The sequence below is a fragment of the Chiroxiphia lanceolata genome, chromosome 1 (genome assembly GCF_009829145.1).
Source record: "Chiroxiphia lanceolata isolate bChiLan1 chromosome 1, bChiLan1.pri, whole genome shotgun sequence".
Lineage (NCBI taxonomy): Eukaryota > Metazoa > Chordata > Aves > Passeriformes > Pipridae > Chiroxiphia > Chiroxiphia lanceolata.
The window spans coordinates 88,048,047-88,066,113 of record NC_045637.1 but is presented as its reverse complement, the minus strand read 5'-3'; the positions used below and the strand labels follow the sequence as shown (position 1 = coordinate 88,066,113).

Sequence of the window (18,067 nt, the reverse complement as noted above, 5' to 3'; positions counted from 1 at the left end):
TCATTGGAGAACTCAGTGGTAAAAAATTCCTGTAAAATGATAGGTATCTGCTTCTGTGGGATTATTTTTAGTAGTAAAAGAATACATAGCGTAAGGCAAGTGAAGAGGGATTCAGTAAATAACTGCAAATGTTTCAGTTGCCTGTTTGGCATTGTCTTAATTGTTACAACAAACAGCATAAGATGGTAAAAAATCTTTTACTCAGGAGATAAACATTTCTACTCAGGAGATAAACTGCCTTTAAAAAGAAAGGAATGAAACCCAGATCTATGATTTCTATAATCCAAATTAATTAAAAGGGACATGATTGGAAAAGAATTAACACCTGACCAGCTTTCAAGACATTTCTCTGGCATGCTCTTACTGACTCCAAGCCCTTATTTTCAAACACAGTGTCTGCTCACCCTATTGCAGCGCCCTTCCAACCAACCTTCCCTGAAGGATCCAGCAGACATGGTCTGAGAGAAGAGCTGAGCACAAGCTGATAAGCACTCACTGCAGACTCACATAGTTCGAAGTGATGTGGGATTTAGTCAAACAGCAAAGTACAGGCTTCTACTATGACTCATCTGGTGTAAAACCAGTGCTAAGTATTGTACATAATTAAGACGGCATTATTACAGTGAGATACCACTTCTTTTTTTGGTATGGTTAAAGTTTTGAAAAGGTGTCATGTTTTCAGCCGTCAGAGCTGTGAAGATGAGGAGTTCTGATAGGAGTTCATTCTAAAAGATATCATGGCTACAGTGAGTTTAGACCATAATTTGCACTATTGCTGAAGATCTACGTGTATATTTCAATTCCCTTTGTGAAAAGCTGTAGTTTTTCTGAGAATAAACACAACCTTAAAGTCATGTTCATTAGATAACACTTGCAACACTGGCCTCCTTAAAGTTTTCATAATTTTTATATCCAAAAGTCTTATATTTTATTTTGAGACACATTTCTTAAAGAGGCGCTACTGGCTTTTCAAGTAACAGACAAAAAGTTATATTTGCCATTTAATGCAGCAGAAAATGTTAGCAACACTAGTGTCAGTCAGCTATAGATTCAACATTTGGACACTGACTGTCAGCAGGTACAGAAGTATTAGTCAGCCAGTGGCCCTACCAATGGGAAAGATTAAGCAAGTAGGTCATTACAGTTTGTGTACTTGTCCCAACTTTTTCCTTCAGAGGTCCATAAATCAACTTTCCTTCTAATGTATGCATATTCTTGGTTAAAATTTATTGTGGTATAATGCAAACGAATTCAACTTGTTGGTCATTCAAAGGCCCATTTGTTCAGGTTACTTGATTCTCATTACTTGGTTATTTGACTAGTTTTCTGTTCATTGATTAGCTGTCTGACTTGTAAGGAAGAGGTGGGAAATCAGACTGTAAGATGGTGATATGGACCATTTTAGGGGACAGAACTTTGAATGAACCCATTTCCACCTGTGTATTCCAGTGGATGCCTTTGAAGTAGGTTTATGCTCTTACTTGAAAATCCACTGGCTACTTCTTCAAGCTAACTTTACCACCTATTTTCTTATAATTTCCTGTTTCATGAATATCTCCAAGGAATTATCAGGAGGAATCTCAGGCAAACAAGTCAGTTGGGTCAAGTCTGAAGATTAAGAATTCCAAGGGCCTTTCTGAAAAACTGATTGGTTAATATAAAACAAGGATCAATTCTTATTTTGTGTGTGCTGCTGTTTTCCGGATGAGTTTCCAATTTATTAGTGAAGCAGTAAATGCTCTCAGCAACCAACCACTGATGTTTTGAATGGAAATCAAAAGCAGTGTAAGGTTGTTGAAGAAAATGGCTTGAAAGGGAAAGAGTGAAAGATCATACCATTCCTATGAAAGCTGCAAAAGTTTGTGAAGATTACAGCTGAGAGAAAGATGGACCAGAGAGAGGTCAAGGAGTCAAGGAGACGATATCTGCCTGCAGAGCTTTTTGCTAGCATGGCTTCTTGCAGGCTCACAGCCCAAAACTTTCTAGGTTTGAACTGTTAGGGGCACACAAACAGAGGTGGAATTGTGCAAGAGAATGTATTGGCCCCAAATGGAGAGCCCCCCAGTTGACTGTGGTTATTACTTGGACTTTGTACAGCTTTGACAGGATTTACACAGCTTCTGGACATGTAAGAGAAATACTGTGCATGCCTATTCTTTGTGTAATAGGGTTTTAATATCTTTTGAGGAGCCAGGGACCTTGCTGTGGGTGCATGCTGGTGTTGCCCTTCTGACACACTGTCTTTTGGCTGATGTGACTTTTATCTTTATTCCAACCATGAGCTCACCACAAGCCCAAAGAGAAAAGTATTTGTATTCCACTGCGCACATTGACAGTAATTTTGTGGATGCAGCACAACACTGTAGAAAGAGACAGGTATATGGAGCATTCAGAAGGCATTAATTTCTTCTTACTTTCTTTTTGAGTCACACTACAAAGGTTATAGTGGGAATAGCAAATGAAGAACTTGCAGACTTCACGAAAGTCAAAGTCTACAGCTTGTGTTGGATGGGTTTATTTGGCATACATATGTGATTATGAAATGAATTTTAAATTGCTATTGAACTTCATCCTGGATAATGATGCATCCATTCAATTTCCCTTCTCCCTCCAGAACATCCACCATTAACGAACCAACCAGTCGTGATGTTTTACAATCCGCATTTGAACCTACTTCTCAAAACATTGCACACTTCCTTAAGTAGGCAGTGACTCAGCTCATTTGCACAGAGCTAAGGTCAGTATTGGGACTGAAAAACGGGTCAACAACCCACTTTGGCATTCATCTTTGAAATGAATCAAGAGACAATTGCACTAAAGACTTGTTAAACTGCAACTTCATCTTGCAGAAATGCAACATCAACAGTCAGTTTAAGTGTTTCTGTACAAACAGATATTGTACAGCCTTGATTTTTTTGAGTTGAGCCCATTACAGGGTTTAGGCATATGCCTAAAGATGGAATTAAACGACTGAAGTTAAGATGTGCATAAGTGTCTTGTTGTGCATGGGCCTACACACTACATCTGTGTTTGTATTAAGAAGAAAAGCTGTTCTACAAGACATTCAGTCATTTTAAAATGTATTTTTGTCCTGAACTGAAACAGGAAGTTTTACCCTGTAATGAAATTTAGGAATTTTTTAATTCCAAAAATCTTGTTATTGAGCATACTTGAAACATTGTGTGTCAGTAATGTTGAAACGCTTTCTGACATTAAAATTGAAATATTGCATGTCCACATACGTCACTAAAATAGTTAGAACCAACTGCTAAGCATGCTGGGATCGCCTGTGTTGTATATTACTGCTCCCCAGATACAGAAAAGAGCTGTGGTCTGGTCTAGCTTCTTGGCAGAGGTGCAATGTTCCATGAACACTGTTTTTCAGGCTAGCAGTAAAACGAGGATATTCATTTGTGCACAATGTAGTGCTGGACCTACTAAACCCTGCTCAGTCCAAACAGATTTAGGTAGGGACATTGCAAGTGTCTTGTACCAAGTCTTTGCTGTGAGTGCTTCAGGAATGTAGGGCATAGACCCCGTGCTTGTGCTTGTAGGTGGTTTGGGTCTTCCTCAGCTTATTGGTGCTGGCTCAGATGTGTCCAAGATGATTCCACACTGTCCAGGAGCCATGGTAATTTGGGCACTGAACCCTCATTTGCATCCGATGCTGTACATGACAACTGAGCCCCTCTGGAGCTGAGGGCTGCAGCTCTGCAGAAGCCAGGCTGGGTGCAGAACTGAGCTGCAGCTACTCCAGCTCAAGCTGGGTCTTTACAAAAACCTTAAGGTTCCCTTCCCTGAGCTCCCCAAGCCTGTCCTGCCATAGACATCCCATTACCTGTGGACTGCATCCTGGCTTTAAACTTAAAAGCTAAAATGACAAAATCAAAGCTAAACATGTTTTGGTAACTTCTTACTGACTGTTTTACCATAATCAATTGTCATTTTCTTGAAGAAGTTTCAGTATTGTGGAATCAGCCTTCACTATAAGGAAACTGACGGATTGGAAAAAATTCAAGCAGCTCTCTGAGCATATATCAAGAATGATAGACAAAGTCTTACCAGACTGAATATATTGTTTGTTCTGCCTGTCTCTAGTTACAGTGGCTGTTCAAAAGGGATTAGATAACTATGAATAGTCTCTGAAAACGAATCATACAAATCCTCTGTTTCCTCTGCTCTTTAAGTTAGTCTCTCTTCTCAGCCTCATTGCCTGATGGATCAAGGAGAGTTGATCTCCAGGCCAAGAGCTTTTTTGGGTATGTGGGCTTAAGAAGACTGAAGCAATTGCTTTAGAAGGGAATATTTCCATGGCCCAAGCATATTGTACATGTGGTGAAATTTATTCAGACAAATGTTTTATCTAAAATGGCCTTTCCTGTGTAAGTCTCTAGGTAGTTATGGCTTTGCTTTGATGTCCTCTCCTTTTCTTTTGGGGTTGAAACAAATATCTGTGGTCCATAGCCTTTGTGTCCCTATCAGTTTCTGGGTCAGCTGGCCAGCAGAGAAGTTGTCCAATTTTTGAGAGATGTTCTGTCATCCTTTAAGGTTTCAACTCCAGCAAAACATAAACTAGTAAATTTAGCTGGAACCTGTGAATATCACCTCTTAGGACAGACCCCTTTGCCCTTGCTTGACTTCTCTCTTACTCTTTCTGTAAGAAACTAGGGCAACCCCTAGTACCCAACAAACAGAATTCTTTGGATTCAGATGTGGGTAAGAATAGGAGTGGGAACCTGGATCCTATGTTCATAGCAGTCATAATGATTATTTTCTTATTTTACTGCAGTTACTACATGTACAGTCATATTTCTGTCTGAAGAAACAGAACGCCTTCACAGACGAGTACAAAAAGATGCATGTTTTCCCAAGCCTGAACTTACGAGCCTGTATGTACTTTACTGTCATCTGACACTTATTGTAAGAATATATTTTACATAATTGACAGTGGCAGCCACATATTCTGAGAGAAAAAAGGCTGTATTGAACTATATACTGTGTATCACCGATAATGACTTGCAGCAGTATTTCCATAAAAGTAAAGACTAATTTAGCACTTGAAAGTCAGGCCTCAAAACAAAAATAAAATGCTTTTCTGTTTCTGTACCTTGCCTAGGGTTTATCTCACCTCACTGCAGACATCGATAGTGTAGACACATATGGTAGAACCCATCACCCCAAGCTCCCTTTGCAGGCAATACAGGGAGCAGGCACTTTTAGGCCATGATTCATCTGACCTATTTACATGTCTGCTGTAGGAGGAGATGAATCACTGCCTAGACTAGATCTTTGCGGAGGATAAAGGGAGCCTAAGATGGCCAGCACAGATGTAGATGCTTGTAAAGATCTACAGTTTCAATTTAAGCTTGCAGTTTGGAACAACAATTTTCAGAGAAGAGTAAAATTTCCTAAGCCGTGTTTTCCTAGCAGAATGTGCGTATGAATATATACATATATGGTATTTTTCTTTCTGCAACAGAAACATTTGCAATAATATCTTTTGAACACTGGCCCTATATCCCCATCTCCAAATGTTCTACCATCGGAAGAGCTGCCATTTTATTTCACTCTGCCTCGGCCCCTCTTTCACACATACAGACGTGTACACATACTGTGTTTCAGAGCTGGACCTCCTGAATTTTCAGCATTAACACAAAATATATTCCTCTGTATGTGGTAGCCTGTAACAGAGCTGCTGTTACACACAGACAGATATATTAACTGGTTTTTTAAAAAAAAAAAACCCAAAGCAAAATATGCAAACAAAATCACCAAATGAAGATTTCTCAAATGTGCTTCTACTTAAAAATAGCAATTTTTTTAGTTTGTTTTTTTCTTCCTTCTAGAATCTGCTCTACTCTACCTGCAGCCTTGGTGAGGCAGGGCATCATAGGAAGAGGAACATCAATTTTTGGGCAACAAGAACTGATGCAGAGGAAGGGGGAAGACAAGACTTGATCATCTAAGAAAATGTGCAAGTTCCCAAGTGAAGCTCTGAGAAGACAAGAGAGAGGTAATGTTGTATTATTATGTATAGAAGATCAGAGTTGAGAGGGTCTGGTTTCTGGAGAGTAAGGATGATGTCCTCCCAGGTACTCCTGTGCACATGCTGTACTGTAATGTTCCAGTGCATCTAAATACCCATCCAGACTGCAAATGGCACGAGGGTAATATTTTAAAAACAGAGGAAGAAATGAAGCCACCCTCTTGCAGAGCTTTACAATGCTCATCTGTTTCCAAGGAGTGCTTGGTGTAGCTACAGTAGACAAAACATCTCTCTCATCTAAGGCTCTGGCACACAGCACAGCAATCCATTTATGTGAGCACCTGGTTGATCAGTTTGCTTCTGACAGATCTTGGCACACCCTCTCCTCTGGCTGTAAAGCTTTACTGACTTGTGCATTTTGTGGGAATTTTTTTCCCCACAAACTCTTGTCTGGCATGGAAGGACTTGGAACAGAGCGACGCTGGCTCTGGCAACAACAGGAAAGTGCATTTTAGATAACCCTTTAGAGTGCAAGCTTTGTAACTTTAAGGGCTTTTCTGTGCGGATCGGGAGGAAGGGCTGTCCATTATCCAAAGTCTATTGCTATGGGAAGGGTGCCCATGACTGCAAAGGTCTTTGGCACAGGCCACGAGCATCTGAAGGCGGCCTCTGAGAAATGGGTATCGGCTCACAGTTCCCCACAGGGTGCAGTGCAGAAACGGCTTCAGGAAGAGAGAGTGCTCTTTCACCGGTCATCCCAGTGCATCATTCATTAAATATAATGCCCTACAGGAAAATCAGGGTTTCGTGTTTTCCATACCCTCTCCTGCATCAGCCCTGACGTCAGTAGTTTGGAACTACGGAAGTTAAATTAAGGCCAGTGCAGTCTAATAGGCAAGGGGCAGCAAATGCTAAGAAGCCAAGGTAATGAGAAAATACCTGCCATCTGGAGCTGTCATAAGCATAAATTTACATCACTCCCCACAAAATAAATAAATTACAGCCTGCAGAACATTACTCTCCCTGGATGCAAAGCCCCACTCCTGCTGCTGCCACCAAAAATTTTGGCCTCCTCACTTTCTGCATGATCATTGCTTCTGCTGAAAGCCCCAGGGAGATGTGCTTGGGTGCAGAGAGACACCTGCAACCGCTGGCTCTGCAGCGTAGTGTTTGGAGTGGGATCTGTTCTGCTGCATCCGCATGCTCCAGTCCTTGCTCTGACGGAAAGTTTTCCTCCTGGCTCTGACAGCAGCACAGCCACTTGGGGAAGCACATGACTTCCTTGGGAGACGGTGTTTCTTATTTGTGTTGCAGGCCTCCAGCAGGCATGGCACTGAGGCAATATTTATATCAGTTTTTGTAACATCATCGCAGCAGCTGCAATTTTGGGAACTGAAGTGCTGGCTGGAAGTGGGAGAGAGAGGCACATAGAAATGTGGATGGAAGGGGGAAAAAAAAATGAAAGAAAATCAGCAACCAGTCTCCTCCACAGAAAGCTCATTGTGTTCCCGGGTGCCAGGGGTGCCAGTTGCCCTTCAGATGGTTACCGCAGGGCCCATCTGTGTAAAAGTGACTCAATGGAAATTGAAGCTCAGGATGCCTGTGATGGGACCAGATCTGTGCCCATAGGGTGCTTATGCTCCTGGGGGAGCAGGACAGGGGAAGGGGAGTCCCTCAGCCACCAGGTTTGTGCTATGCTCTGAACAGTCTTTGGCAGTCACCTCTTACCCTTCGGCCATGAGAAAACATAATGCAACACTCGTGTGTAGATTCTCAGGCTGCCCCCAAAACTGCTGCAGCCTGGTGCTGCACCTTGGCAATCAGCCCTAGCAGGCTCCTTAGCCCAGCTACAAGGCCATGCTGGTGCAACCATGCTGCTCACAGGTCCCCAGCTGGGATCTCTGCTTCATGCTCTGCAGGTGTCCTGACTTATGTAAAGCTACCTTGCTGTGCCTGGGAAATCCCCAGGGAGGTAGGATGGGGGTCCTATCTTCCAGATACTTGCTGCTTCCCATTACAGGAATATGACCTGATTCTCTCCTTTTCAACCCTCTGGCTTGATTTCAGGTGTGTTCAGCCAATACAGTTTTGAGGCTTCACCGATGCTATGGGGCTGGAAGTCATAGCTGCCTGAAAGAGAGTAGAGTCCTCTTCACTGTGTCTCCTGTTCCTTCATCTACTCTGCAACCAAGGCAACTAGTGACCTTGGCAGTTCCCATGTATGTAAGAGGGCCTCTTCACTGCCCATGCATGCCCTTAGTAGGTGGTTTCTACCTCTGCTGCCAAACAACAGTAGGCCTGAATTCTTCCCTCAACATTGTTTTTTTTCTCCATGCAGCTCCACTAGCCTGTAGAGTTTTGTCTCACAGAGGAGGTGTCATACAGTCCCCAGTTACCTTAGAGCTTGGTGGAACTGAATCCCCAGTTACCTTAGAGCTTGGTGGAACTGAATCCCCAGTTACCTTAGAGCTTGGTGGAACTGAAGAAAGTTGATATGAAGCTAAAATGCTTCCACCAGGAAATGCCCCAGACCCTGGTTGTTAAGTGATGCACATTTTATCATGGGCGAGAGCTGAAGGTAATTTGCCCCAAACATAGCTGTTTGGTGCAAAATACTTTCACTGTCCTGGACTGCACAGGGTTTCTAGAGAAAGCTGCTCTGGGCCACCAATGAGCTCTCCATGTCCATGTTTCCCACAGTCCTCTGCAAGGGGAACTGTCACTGTGTCTGCCTGAGAGTACTCTGAAATCCAACACCTGAAGTTGCATTGCAGGCACCCTGAGGAAGAAACACCATTAAAGACTGGCAACATGGTAAGCATGGCTTCTTGGATTGTGTCCCTCAGAAAATCCCCTTCAATCTCCCCCTTCATATACCCTAGTGCCATGAGCAGTCCTACTTTGTCTCACATACTGAAACTTCAGTGCCCAAGCTTTTTTCTTAGCCCAAGCACCCTGAAATGCTCCTGCTGAGCAGAACTGGGATAAGACAGGCAGGGAGAGGGAGAGAGGAAGAAAAGACATGCCAGCAGTGGTGGCAGCTCCTTGAAGGTGGTGTGGGGAGGGCTTGGCAATCATTTCAGCACTGTCCTATTGCAACAGGAAGGAGGAGGATATACAGAGGTTACTTAAAAGCCCCTAGCTTTTCCCCTGATTCTATTGCAGTGCAGAAATTCTGCAAGGGAGAAGGAAAAAAAAGACTATCTGAAAATAAGGTACTCTTGCTAACTAAAAAAACCCCTTCCTTTAAGAGGTTACTGCTATTAAATAATTGCTGTGTTTTAAATTGCTGTTTTCAGGGACTTTGGGAAGAAGTTGTCTTCTCAGTCATTAATATTTTCTTAGAAGGGTGGCATGGCTTTTTCATTGCTATATCCTTACACTGAAATAGATGTGAAAGCAGTTTTGAGTAGCTCAAAGAAAAGTCTCTGATCAGCCTACATCTAAGATTTCCCTTAAGGACGTTAGTGGGAGAGAAATAAATGGATAAGTGCTTTTTTCTTTTCCCTTTTTTCCCTTTACCCTTCCTCTCTTCCCCCCCACCCCTCTCTCTTTTTCTCAAAAGTGGATTGTCTGGGTGCAGGAGTTAGCCCTTTAGATATTGGGTGTTGGTGTGCATAGGGACAAAAATACAATTCTCCACTAATTATCCACAGACTGCTGTAGGCTGCAGTATTTGGCTTGACTGCAGTATAACTTATAATGTCATTTTTATTAGGGAAAGGTAGTGTCTGATGCACTTTCTGGAAATATAATTTGCTGGTTTGGATTCAATAATGCTGTTATGGAGGGTGGGAGACTGAATGATTTTCCAGTTCTTTTACCTGAAACTTCCTAATGTTTTTAGTGTCCTGCTTCTCCTAGGCAAATTATTCTGTGTTAGACTTCCCTCTCCTTCTCCCGCCTGCCCTTCTTCTCTTATTCATGTGTTTTGACAAACACAAAGTGCCTTCCAGTCCTTAGAGAGTTGTACTTCATCATTAGACCGATGTTTCTTGCCACTCAGGTTTTATTCTTAGGTGAGTCTAAAAACATGTAGCTCACTAGCACCCCAAACTGCTTTTGGTTTCTCCCATCTTACATGTACCATGCCGGTTCATATTTGCTTTTTCCTTGCACTCTTTCTTTCTTTCATGGTATTACAACATTTTTAAAATAGGATGTCTGAAACAACGAGCACCAGAGAGGAGAAGAAACCTCCTCTGAATGGGAGAAGAACCCTCCCACCAAACAACTCCAATGATGAAGAAAATGAGGTCCCCGAGGTGGATCCTTTTGGGTTGATACCTAGAGGATTTAATCCTAAAGGTACAGTGTACAATTAAGCCACAAGTCTATTTTTATATATTCCCTACTCACTTTAACTCAGGTCTGTGAACTAAATCCAAACCACTTTTTTCCTTACATGTTTCTATCTCAGATAGCTTTTCTTGCTGCTCATGAATAAACTTACTAAAAACACCCATGTGCATGAGAATGTTACCACAGGTTATGGGTAGGAAATGTGAGGAGTGGAGAAGCTGAGTGAGCAGTTTTCTGCTTGAACTGTGGGACTGGTTAAAAAAAGGCAAGAATGGAGTTTCCCAGTTTGATCACAATCACAGAATCACTTTTAGGACCTGCCAGCTTCAGGCATGGTGGTGGCTGCACTGGGGTGAAGAGGCAGAAGGATTGTCTCCTCTTAATGGCCCTTCTCATCTATGTGGCCCTAATCTGGCCATGAAACTGCTGCAAAATGTTGTCTGGCAGGGAAAACTTTTGCTAGATGTTCAGCTCACTCACAAAAAAGAAACTAAAAGGAATACCCATATTTTTATTTGTTCTCCTATGAAATGTTTTATAATTGTTTGGATGGGGAAACAAAACAATATCATAGTAGAGGATGGACAAACCAAAGTACGTTCTCAGCGCCAACTCTTTGGAGTAAACCAGAAAAAAAAAAAGGTAAAATTTGGCTTAAAAGAAACCAGGATTAACTCCTGAATGAATCAGTAAGGAAATGATGTTAAATTGTTTGCCTATTTGAAATGAACGGCAGAACTTGTTGAATTCGCAGATCAGGGTAGTCAGATGTAATAATACTTAATGCTCAGAGGAGACTCTTGATCCAGGGTTGAAAGAGTGCTTAATAAATGTGGACAAGCAATAATTACTGCATTTTACACATTGGGAAGCAGGCAAAGAGATTTTAAGTGACAAGTTGGAAAGCATTATTTCTGTAATCCTAATCATGTGCCTTAACCACACATTCCTCTCCCTCCTCCCCTCCTCCCCCTTTTAATACACACACATTTCTTTAAAAAGCATTTTTTTTAAAAAATACCTTAGCCAACCAGTGGTCATGTTAAGACTGCAGAAATTTTGCTTGAACCTATTCAAACAACCCCGTAGCTCTGGGGCAAGTCTGTGTGTTTAAATTATCAAATGTCATGCAGTACAGGTCCTGGCTAGATGGCATTTCAAACCAAATACGCTCACAGAAGCTGGAAAAGTGTAAGTGTGGGATACCTTAGAAGGAATGCAGCCTGTAGCTAAAGCCCACCAGTACCAGGAGAAAAATTCCTATTGCTTTTTGATGTGTTTCACATCAGGCTTTGAATGAAATATGGTGCTGGTGGGTGGCAGCCTCTTGCTTTTCAAAAATGCAAGGAAACTTAGGAATGTTGGGTCAAGTGAGTCGAGGCAGGAACATGTGCTTAAGGTGATGCTGCTGTTGAGAAAAACATCCCTTGTCCAAAGTGAGGGTTTGTGTGGCCATTGGGTAAACCTGGCTATGGAACTGGTTCAGCTGAAAAATAAATCTGTGCATAACAGGCAAACTCTTACTGTACAGCTGAATCCGCTTTGCCGTGCAGTTCTTTCCAATGCTTGTAGCAACAACATGCATGGGGGGACCTGAAGGGAAGGACTACAGTAGCATTCCTGTTTTGGTGCATGTCAGCTATGGCCTAAGCCTGTGATACCAGCTGATATAAGTGTGGTCCCTGGATATACTGTTTGGAGTAGGATACTTAAGTCATCTGTCAGACCACATTAAAGGTTTATAGCCCAATGGAACTCAGCCTTACATTCAGGAGCTTGGCCCAGAGCACTATCAGTGTTGTATTAGGGGGATAAAGTGAGTGTCTGTGGCAGAGTGCAATAGGGCTCTAGAGCTGTGGACACATCCTTGGAGAGGACTGCTTGTGATACATCCTTCTCCTTCCCTTGCATACCTCTACACTTCTGGGTTGTCAAATTTTTCTGTAGTGATTCCCAGATTTTATTGCCATAACACACTGAAAAAAGTATGTAAATGCTTTTCTCTCTTTTATTACAACTGAGGTGTTTTCTAGCCTTTGGACACCTGCTATAAACATCTAAAGGTCTATGTCTTCACCTGTGTCACCTTCAGGGATTGTAGTCAACACAGAGCCATCCAGCAAGCGGAGGTGAGGGCACAGGCAGTCCAGAGAGTCAATGGATGTCAGTTCCAGGGTCATCTGTACTCTTAACAGCTACACTGGCTGCAGCAACCAGCCATCAACTGGCCATAATAAGAGGTTACATACCAGGCTCACATCATTTAGATGCCTAAATTTAACTGAATTCTGCCCTTGATCTGTGCAGTGTAGGAGTCTACAGCTGATCTAGTCACCCTCGTTTCCCTTGACAGCCAACAGAGAGAAACAGGCATTTTTAGGGTGTGATTCATTTGACCTATTTTAACTACTACTCTAGGATGAGGTAAAACCCTGTGCTTGCCTAGCTCTCTGCTGACACCCACTTCTACTCCGCTGAATCACAGCCGAAGAGAGCACGGAGGCTGCCGGGTATGGCTGCCTCCCCAGCCTGGTCAGTGGGCTGCCTCCTGTTGGAGTCGGCTTGCTTGCAGGAGGAGATGCTCGGTTAGGAGGACGTGCAGCCCCCGAGTGCTTCTTCAGCAAGAGGCTTCAGGCTCCTTGAACACGCTTGTGCCGTGTCCTCCCCCTGGCTCATCCTAGCCAGCTCATCTCACTGCAGTGTGTTATGAGAGCGCTCGGTGGGAGTACACAGCCCTGCAGCCCCATGGTCTGCAAGCTCCCCACGCACCCTCCTTTGCAAAGTCCGGTGACTCGCCAGGCAGTCGTGCTTCCCCTGCTAGCAGCATGATAGGCACCTCCTTTGGAAATTCATGTTTGTTTGGTTGGTTGGGTTTTTTTGCAATTCAGAGCCCTTCCTCTGGTCCTTCAAGGAAACCTGACGTTTGAAGGCTATTCCTGTTATTTGAAAAACAGCTCAAGTTTGTGCTCATTTATTTCCATGCAAACTTAACATTACAAAAGCTTTAAGAAATCATCACATTGCTGCCCCTCCTGCAGCAAACCCGCTTGCACTAAACAGTAGATCAGGCTACAGGCAAACCCTCAAACGGACCTGACTTCAAAGTAGGCCTCAATGGCCACTTGTCCCTCACAAACAGATGAGCACTGCCTGGAGCCTTCCTATGGATCGACTTCCTTTGGATCGCACCCTGGGGATGGTGTTAGCAGATCCCATTACCCTGCTCATGTTTTTTCCTCTGTAATATCTCTTACTGTAATTAGCACAGGCTCAGTCACAGGTTATCTTCAGCTGGCAAGTTCAACATATATTTTAACACTGAGACTGAAAATGAAAAGTGTTTTCTGCAGATGTGTATGGCTGTGTTCTGACAGGAGCCATGTAAAGTCCTGAGATAAAATAAAGCAAATGCTGAACTGACAGCCCAGGATGGCTTAGCTTTGCAGTTCCTTGAAGGGACAGTTCAGTGAAGGGGCTAAGGTAAGAGGGAAGGGCAGGGTTACTGTTGCCTTTTGTTTCAGAACAAGATGAAAACACAGCAAACCCTCAACTCCATTTTTATGCCTCCTTGGAAGGAGGGAGAAGCTGAGTCAAATTTTTATTCATAGCTTCACCCCTCACAGAACCCCAGGATACACAGCTTTTACATGCAGTGCTTTCAGATTGGAAGGGACTGGGAGATGTAAGAGGAAAAACTCTCTCCTGTCCCTGCCTTATCTCTGCCTGGGAAATTCCTGTCTCATGTAATTTAATTGTGAGCTTTGTCAGCATTTTTGTAAGTGAGCATTGGTAAATTTTGCAGGGATGGAGGCGAAGACATGACCTACTTCATGGGGGGCAATGAGAATGATTTCTGAGCAAAATACATTTAATGTTTCACACAGGTGTCTCTGTAACTTCATTCAGTGCTAAAGCCAGAGGGGTTTTACAGAAGTTACTCCAGAAGCCTCATGAATTGAAAAGAGAATAATAATGACATTGCCATGGGACTTTAGACCTGACTCATGATTGAACAGGGTATTCCAGCCTTTCAGCAGATTAGGGTTAGCAGAGGGTAGATGGTTTTGGGTTCAGCTATCCAGGGCTTTTCCATGAAAGGCTCCTTATCTTGCTCTGTCCTCAGACATATTCCTCTCCTTCTGTTTCCTGAAGGACAGGGCTAGGGAGCTGACAGTGATAATGCCAGCGGGAGCAGAACTTATTCCTATTGCCCTTACTCCTGTCTCCCATTAGCTGCTGCCCAAAGCCCAGGCTGGGTGTCTTGGTTGGGGTAGGAGAAGGACAATGCTGGTGTCCAGGGAAGGTGCTGCAATTTGTCCTCAGCTGGCTGCTCTGCAGTGTCTCCCTGCCTTAAAAGACAGGCAACATGCAAAGCTGTTGTCTGAGCTTCTGTGAAAGGGGCCACATTCAGCCCTCATTGACTTGAATATCCAACTCATTCAGTGAGCACATAATTCCTGATCACAGTGTACTTAGTAGCAGGCCAAATTAGCCACCATCAAAAGTATACACAGCTCCACCAGCTGCTGTAAATCTGCACCTCTTTTTGCCAGGCATGAGTTCGGCTCTGTCACTGTCACTATAAAATGCAGAAATTAGCTAATTTCTAACTGTCAGCACCTGGAAAGACAAGCTGAGAGCTGCAAATCTAGCTTTATGTTTCTGTCTCTCTCCTGGTGGTGAGTAGTAATGGTCCTCCTCCTGGCAGAGGTTTCATGATTATGTGCCCAAGCATGTAGGCAGAAGAACAATGTCCAGTTCATTTTCATGTGGTTTCTTATTATGTTATCCTAGAGAGGATTCCCACTGTGAAGATTCATGGTATGATAAAGTCATGTAGCTTATGGTGACTGCAAGTGCCTTTGGCTATCCCAATGCCACCCCACACTGGTCATTAGCTGAGTAAACTACTCCTAGCAGTGTTAGACTATAAGCCTTTAGATAGCTCTAATTTGAAGGGAGCGAAGCTTTGCCTGTGCATGTTACAGATACCTACTGCTGCTTGCCTGTAACTCTATGCTGTAATTATATACTATAATGGTATATATAGTTTTCATAAGAAGACATCAATAGCAGTGGAGGTGTACTGAGAAGCTGAGTCTAGACACATACAGTACACCAAATCTTATTTAATACAGGCAATCCAAGCTCTCAGCTGAATGCAAGATCATTAACTGCCTCTCAGGCTCCTCAGTACTCAATACCGGTAGCATTTTGCAGACATTAATGTATTTAAGCATCACAAAACCCCTGTGAATTTGCGTTTTAAAAATGGAGGGCTGCAAGAAGGGAAACAAGAAGCCACAACTGTCAAAGGCCTACTGATTGCACTGGTAAACTTGTGACAGCAAGGCCTAGACTTGCAGAAAGGCCATTCCAAAGGACAGATGGAGCCAAACTCTCCTTGGGGAAACTCAGCTTTCCATGGCTATCAACCAGTTCTTACTGTGATTGCTTTCACTGTGCACTAGAAGACTTGTAGCCTCCGTGAAAATGTCAGGTGGACAGAGAAGTGTTAGTCCATAAGTCTCTGCTCAGCTGGGGGGGATGTAAGCCCCAAACAGATCCAGCGTGCTCTTGTTATGTGGTGTTCCTTCCCCAGAGATGAGGAGAACGTGACCTCTAGTGATGTTGATACCAATACTGACTTTCTAACATACTGACTCCTTCCCCCTCTGTTCATTTACATGTCTCTGCAGATTACCTGCGTGTTGTGGATATTTATATGTTCAAGGACCCCCATGAGATCAACAAGCAGCAGCACCACACTGACAAGTACTACAATCCCAAGCTGATAGTGCGTCGAGGACAGCCTTTCCAAATCCAGATTGACTTCAATCGACCTTATAGGCCAGAGACAGACCAATTCTGGCTGGAGTATTTAATGGGTAAGTGCCTGGCAAAGGCTGTGTCTTATCAGCAAAGGAAGGTTGGTGAGTCTGTCATAAACAGGAACATAGCAGTACTTAACGGCTGGGTCTTTTCCTGTTATGATTGATAAACCATAAAAACAGGTTTAACCATAGGCAAGGAAGTGTTTTTCTAAACAGGGTCTGAATCCTTTCTTGAAAAAATCGGCAGAATTTCATGTAAGAGAAGAAGCAGCAGTATTTGGAGGTTTCTGTATAGTAAGAAGTTGTACTTTATTGATCTTTCAAAGTCGTATCTGGTTAATGCTGTGTAGCAACGTTGAAAGGTAAGTGGAACAGGAAACATCTTTTATTAGTATTTAGGAGATGCAGAGAGGAGGATTCTGATGTTTGAGGTGAGAAAAGTATGAACAGGGATAGCAAAATATTGATTACAAAACAAGGCAAATTATACAGGGTGGAAGAATCTTGCAACTTTGCAGCCTGCATTTACAACCAACTTGGTAACAACAGAGAAAGTTCAAAGACTTTAGTTTTGGACCAGAATCAGAACCATAGAATCATTGAATCACTAAGGTTGTAAAAGCTCTAAGATCATTCAGTCCAACTGTTAACCCAGCACTACCAAGTTCACCATTAAAGTATGTCCCCAAGTTCCATATCCACATGTCTTTTGAATTCTTCTAGGGGTGGTGATTCCACCATTTTCCTGGGCAGCCTATTCCAATGCCTGACAACCCTTACAGTGAAGATTTTTTCCCTAACATCCAATCTAAACCTCCCCTGGTACAACTTGAGACCATTTCCTCTTGTCCTATTTCTTGTTACTCGTGAGAAGAGAATAACCACCCCCCCACTTTTTGAGTAGTTGTAGAGAGTGATAAGCTCAGCTCCCCGCTGAGCCTCCTTTTCTCCAGGCTAAACAACACCAGCTCACTCAGCCACTCCTCATCAGACTTGTGTTCCAACCCCTTCACAAGCTCCATTGCTCTTCTCTGGACACACCCCAGCAACTCAATGTCTTTGGTGTAATGTGGGGCGCAAAACTGAACATAGGATTTGAGTTGCAGCCTCACCAGAGCTGAGAGACTTACTCAGGACAATATCAGAAACTTTCTTCATTTGTTGCAGAAGGAGCAAGAAAGCTTTTTCTTCTCACTGTGAGGTCTTCATCAGATACACATATCCTAATGCATCTGTTGACTCATTGAAGGTAGAGGACTAGAGAAGGGCCTGACCTTACTAGAGAAGGGGAAAAACAAGTGACAGAGTGGAGCTTCCTGCTATGCTCCAAAGATGGCCCCACCAAATGCTGGTCCCTACAACACAACTCTGGGAAACCCCCAGCTTCATCTAGAGTGATCTGGTGGTTTCTGTGTTAAGACATCAATGTTTTCCTTAAAACCCTTTAAAGCAGGTTATAATTGATGTTTTAATTTACTTTCTTGTGAGAAGCAGCTCTGAAATTTGTAACATTGATTCTTTTCCGTCATTGAATTATGATGATGTGGGCATTTATTAGATTTGTTGCTTTTTAAAGCTAGATAGGCGTTTATCTCTTAAACATATGTGCAGTGAAAATGTTACTGTCTGCACATTTTTTTTCATGGGTCTCTTCTTTCTAATTTAAATTAGGGTTGGGAGGCATGTTATGACAGTCCAATGAGTGATTGGCTGAAGAGCCACAAGTGCCTTTAAAAATTTAATATGCATAAATATCATTAGTTCTTTTGGGATTTAATTAAATTCAAGACTGTTCCCTTACTCTTTATATGTTTAAAACAAACAGCTGTATCAAGAAGAAGTGGAAAATGGAACATTTGTTTTTTATTGCATTTCATGCAGTTTGCATTTGTTTTAATCAGATATTCTATATTGGAAGAAGAAAATTAACACTTCTTTTTACACT

At 42.8% G+C, this 18,067-nt stretch overlaps 1 protein-coding gene across 1 annotated transcript in view; it reads left to right on the top strand.

Annotated features, from left to right (window-relative positions):
• Nucleotides 1–9,154: 9,154 nt before the first annotated feature.
• F13A1 (coagulation factor XIII A chain) overlaps nucleotides 9,155–18,067 on the top strand; it is a 60,863-nt gene continuing 51,950 nt past the window's right edge. Inside the window, exons 1-3 of the mRNA XM_032685634.1 lie at nucleotides 9,155–9,201; nucleotides 10,146–10,294; nucleotides 15,988–16,176. Coding sequence (XP_032541525.1) covers nucleotides 10,147–10,294; nucleotides 15,988–16,176 — 337 coding nt within the window. The 5' untranslated portion in view covers nucleotides 9,155–9,201; nucleotide 10,146. The remainder of the gene's footprint in view (nucleotides 9,202–10,145; nucleotides 10,295–15,987; nucleotides 16,177–18,067) is intronic.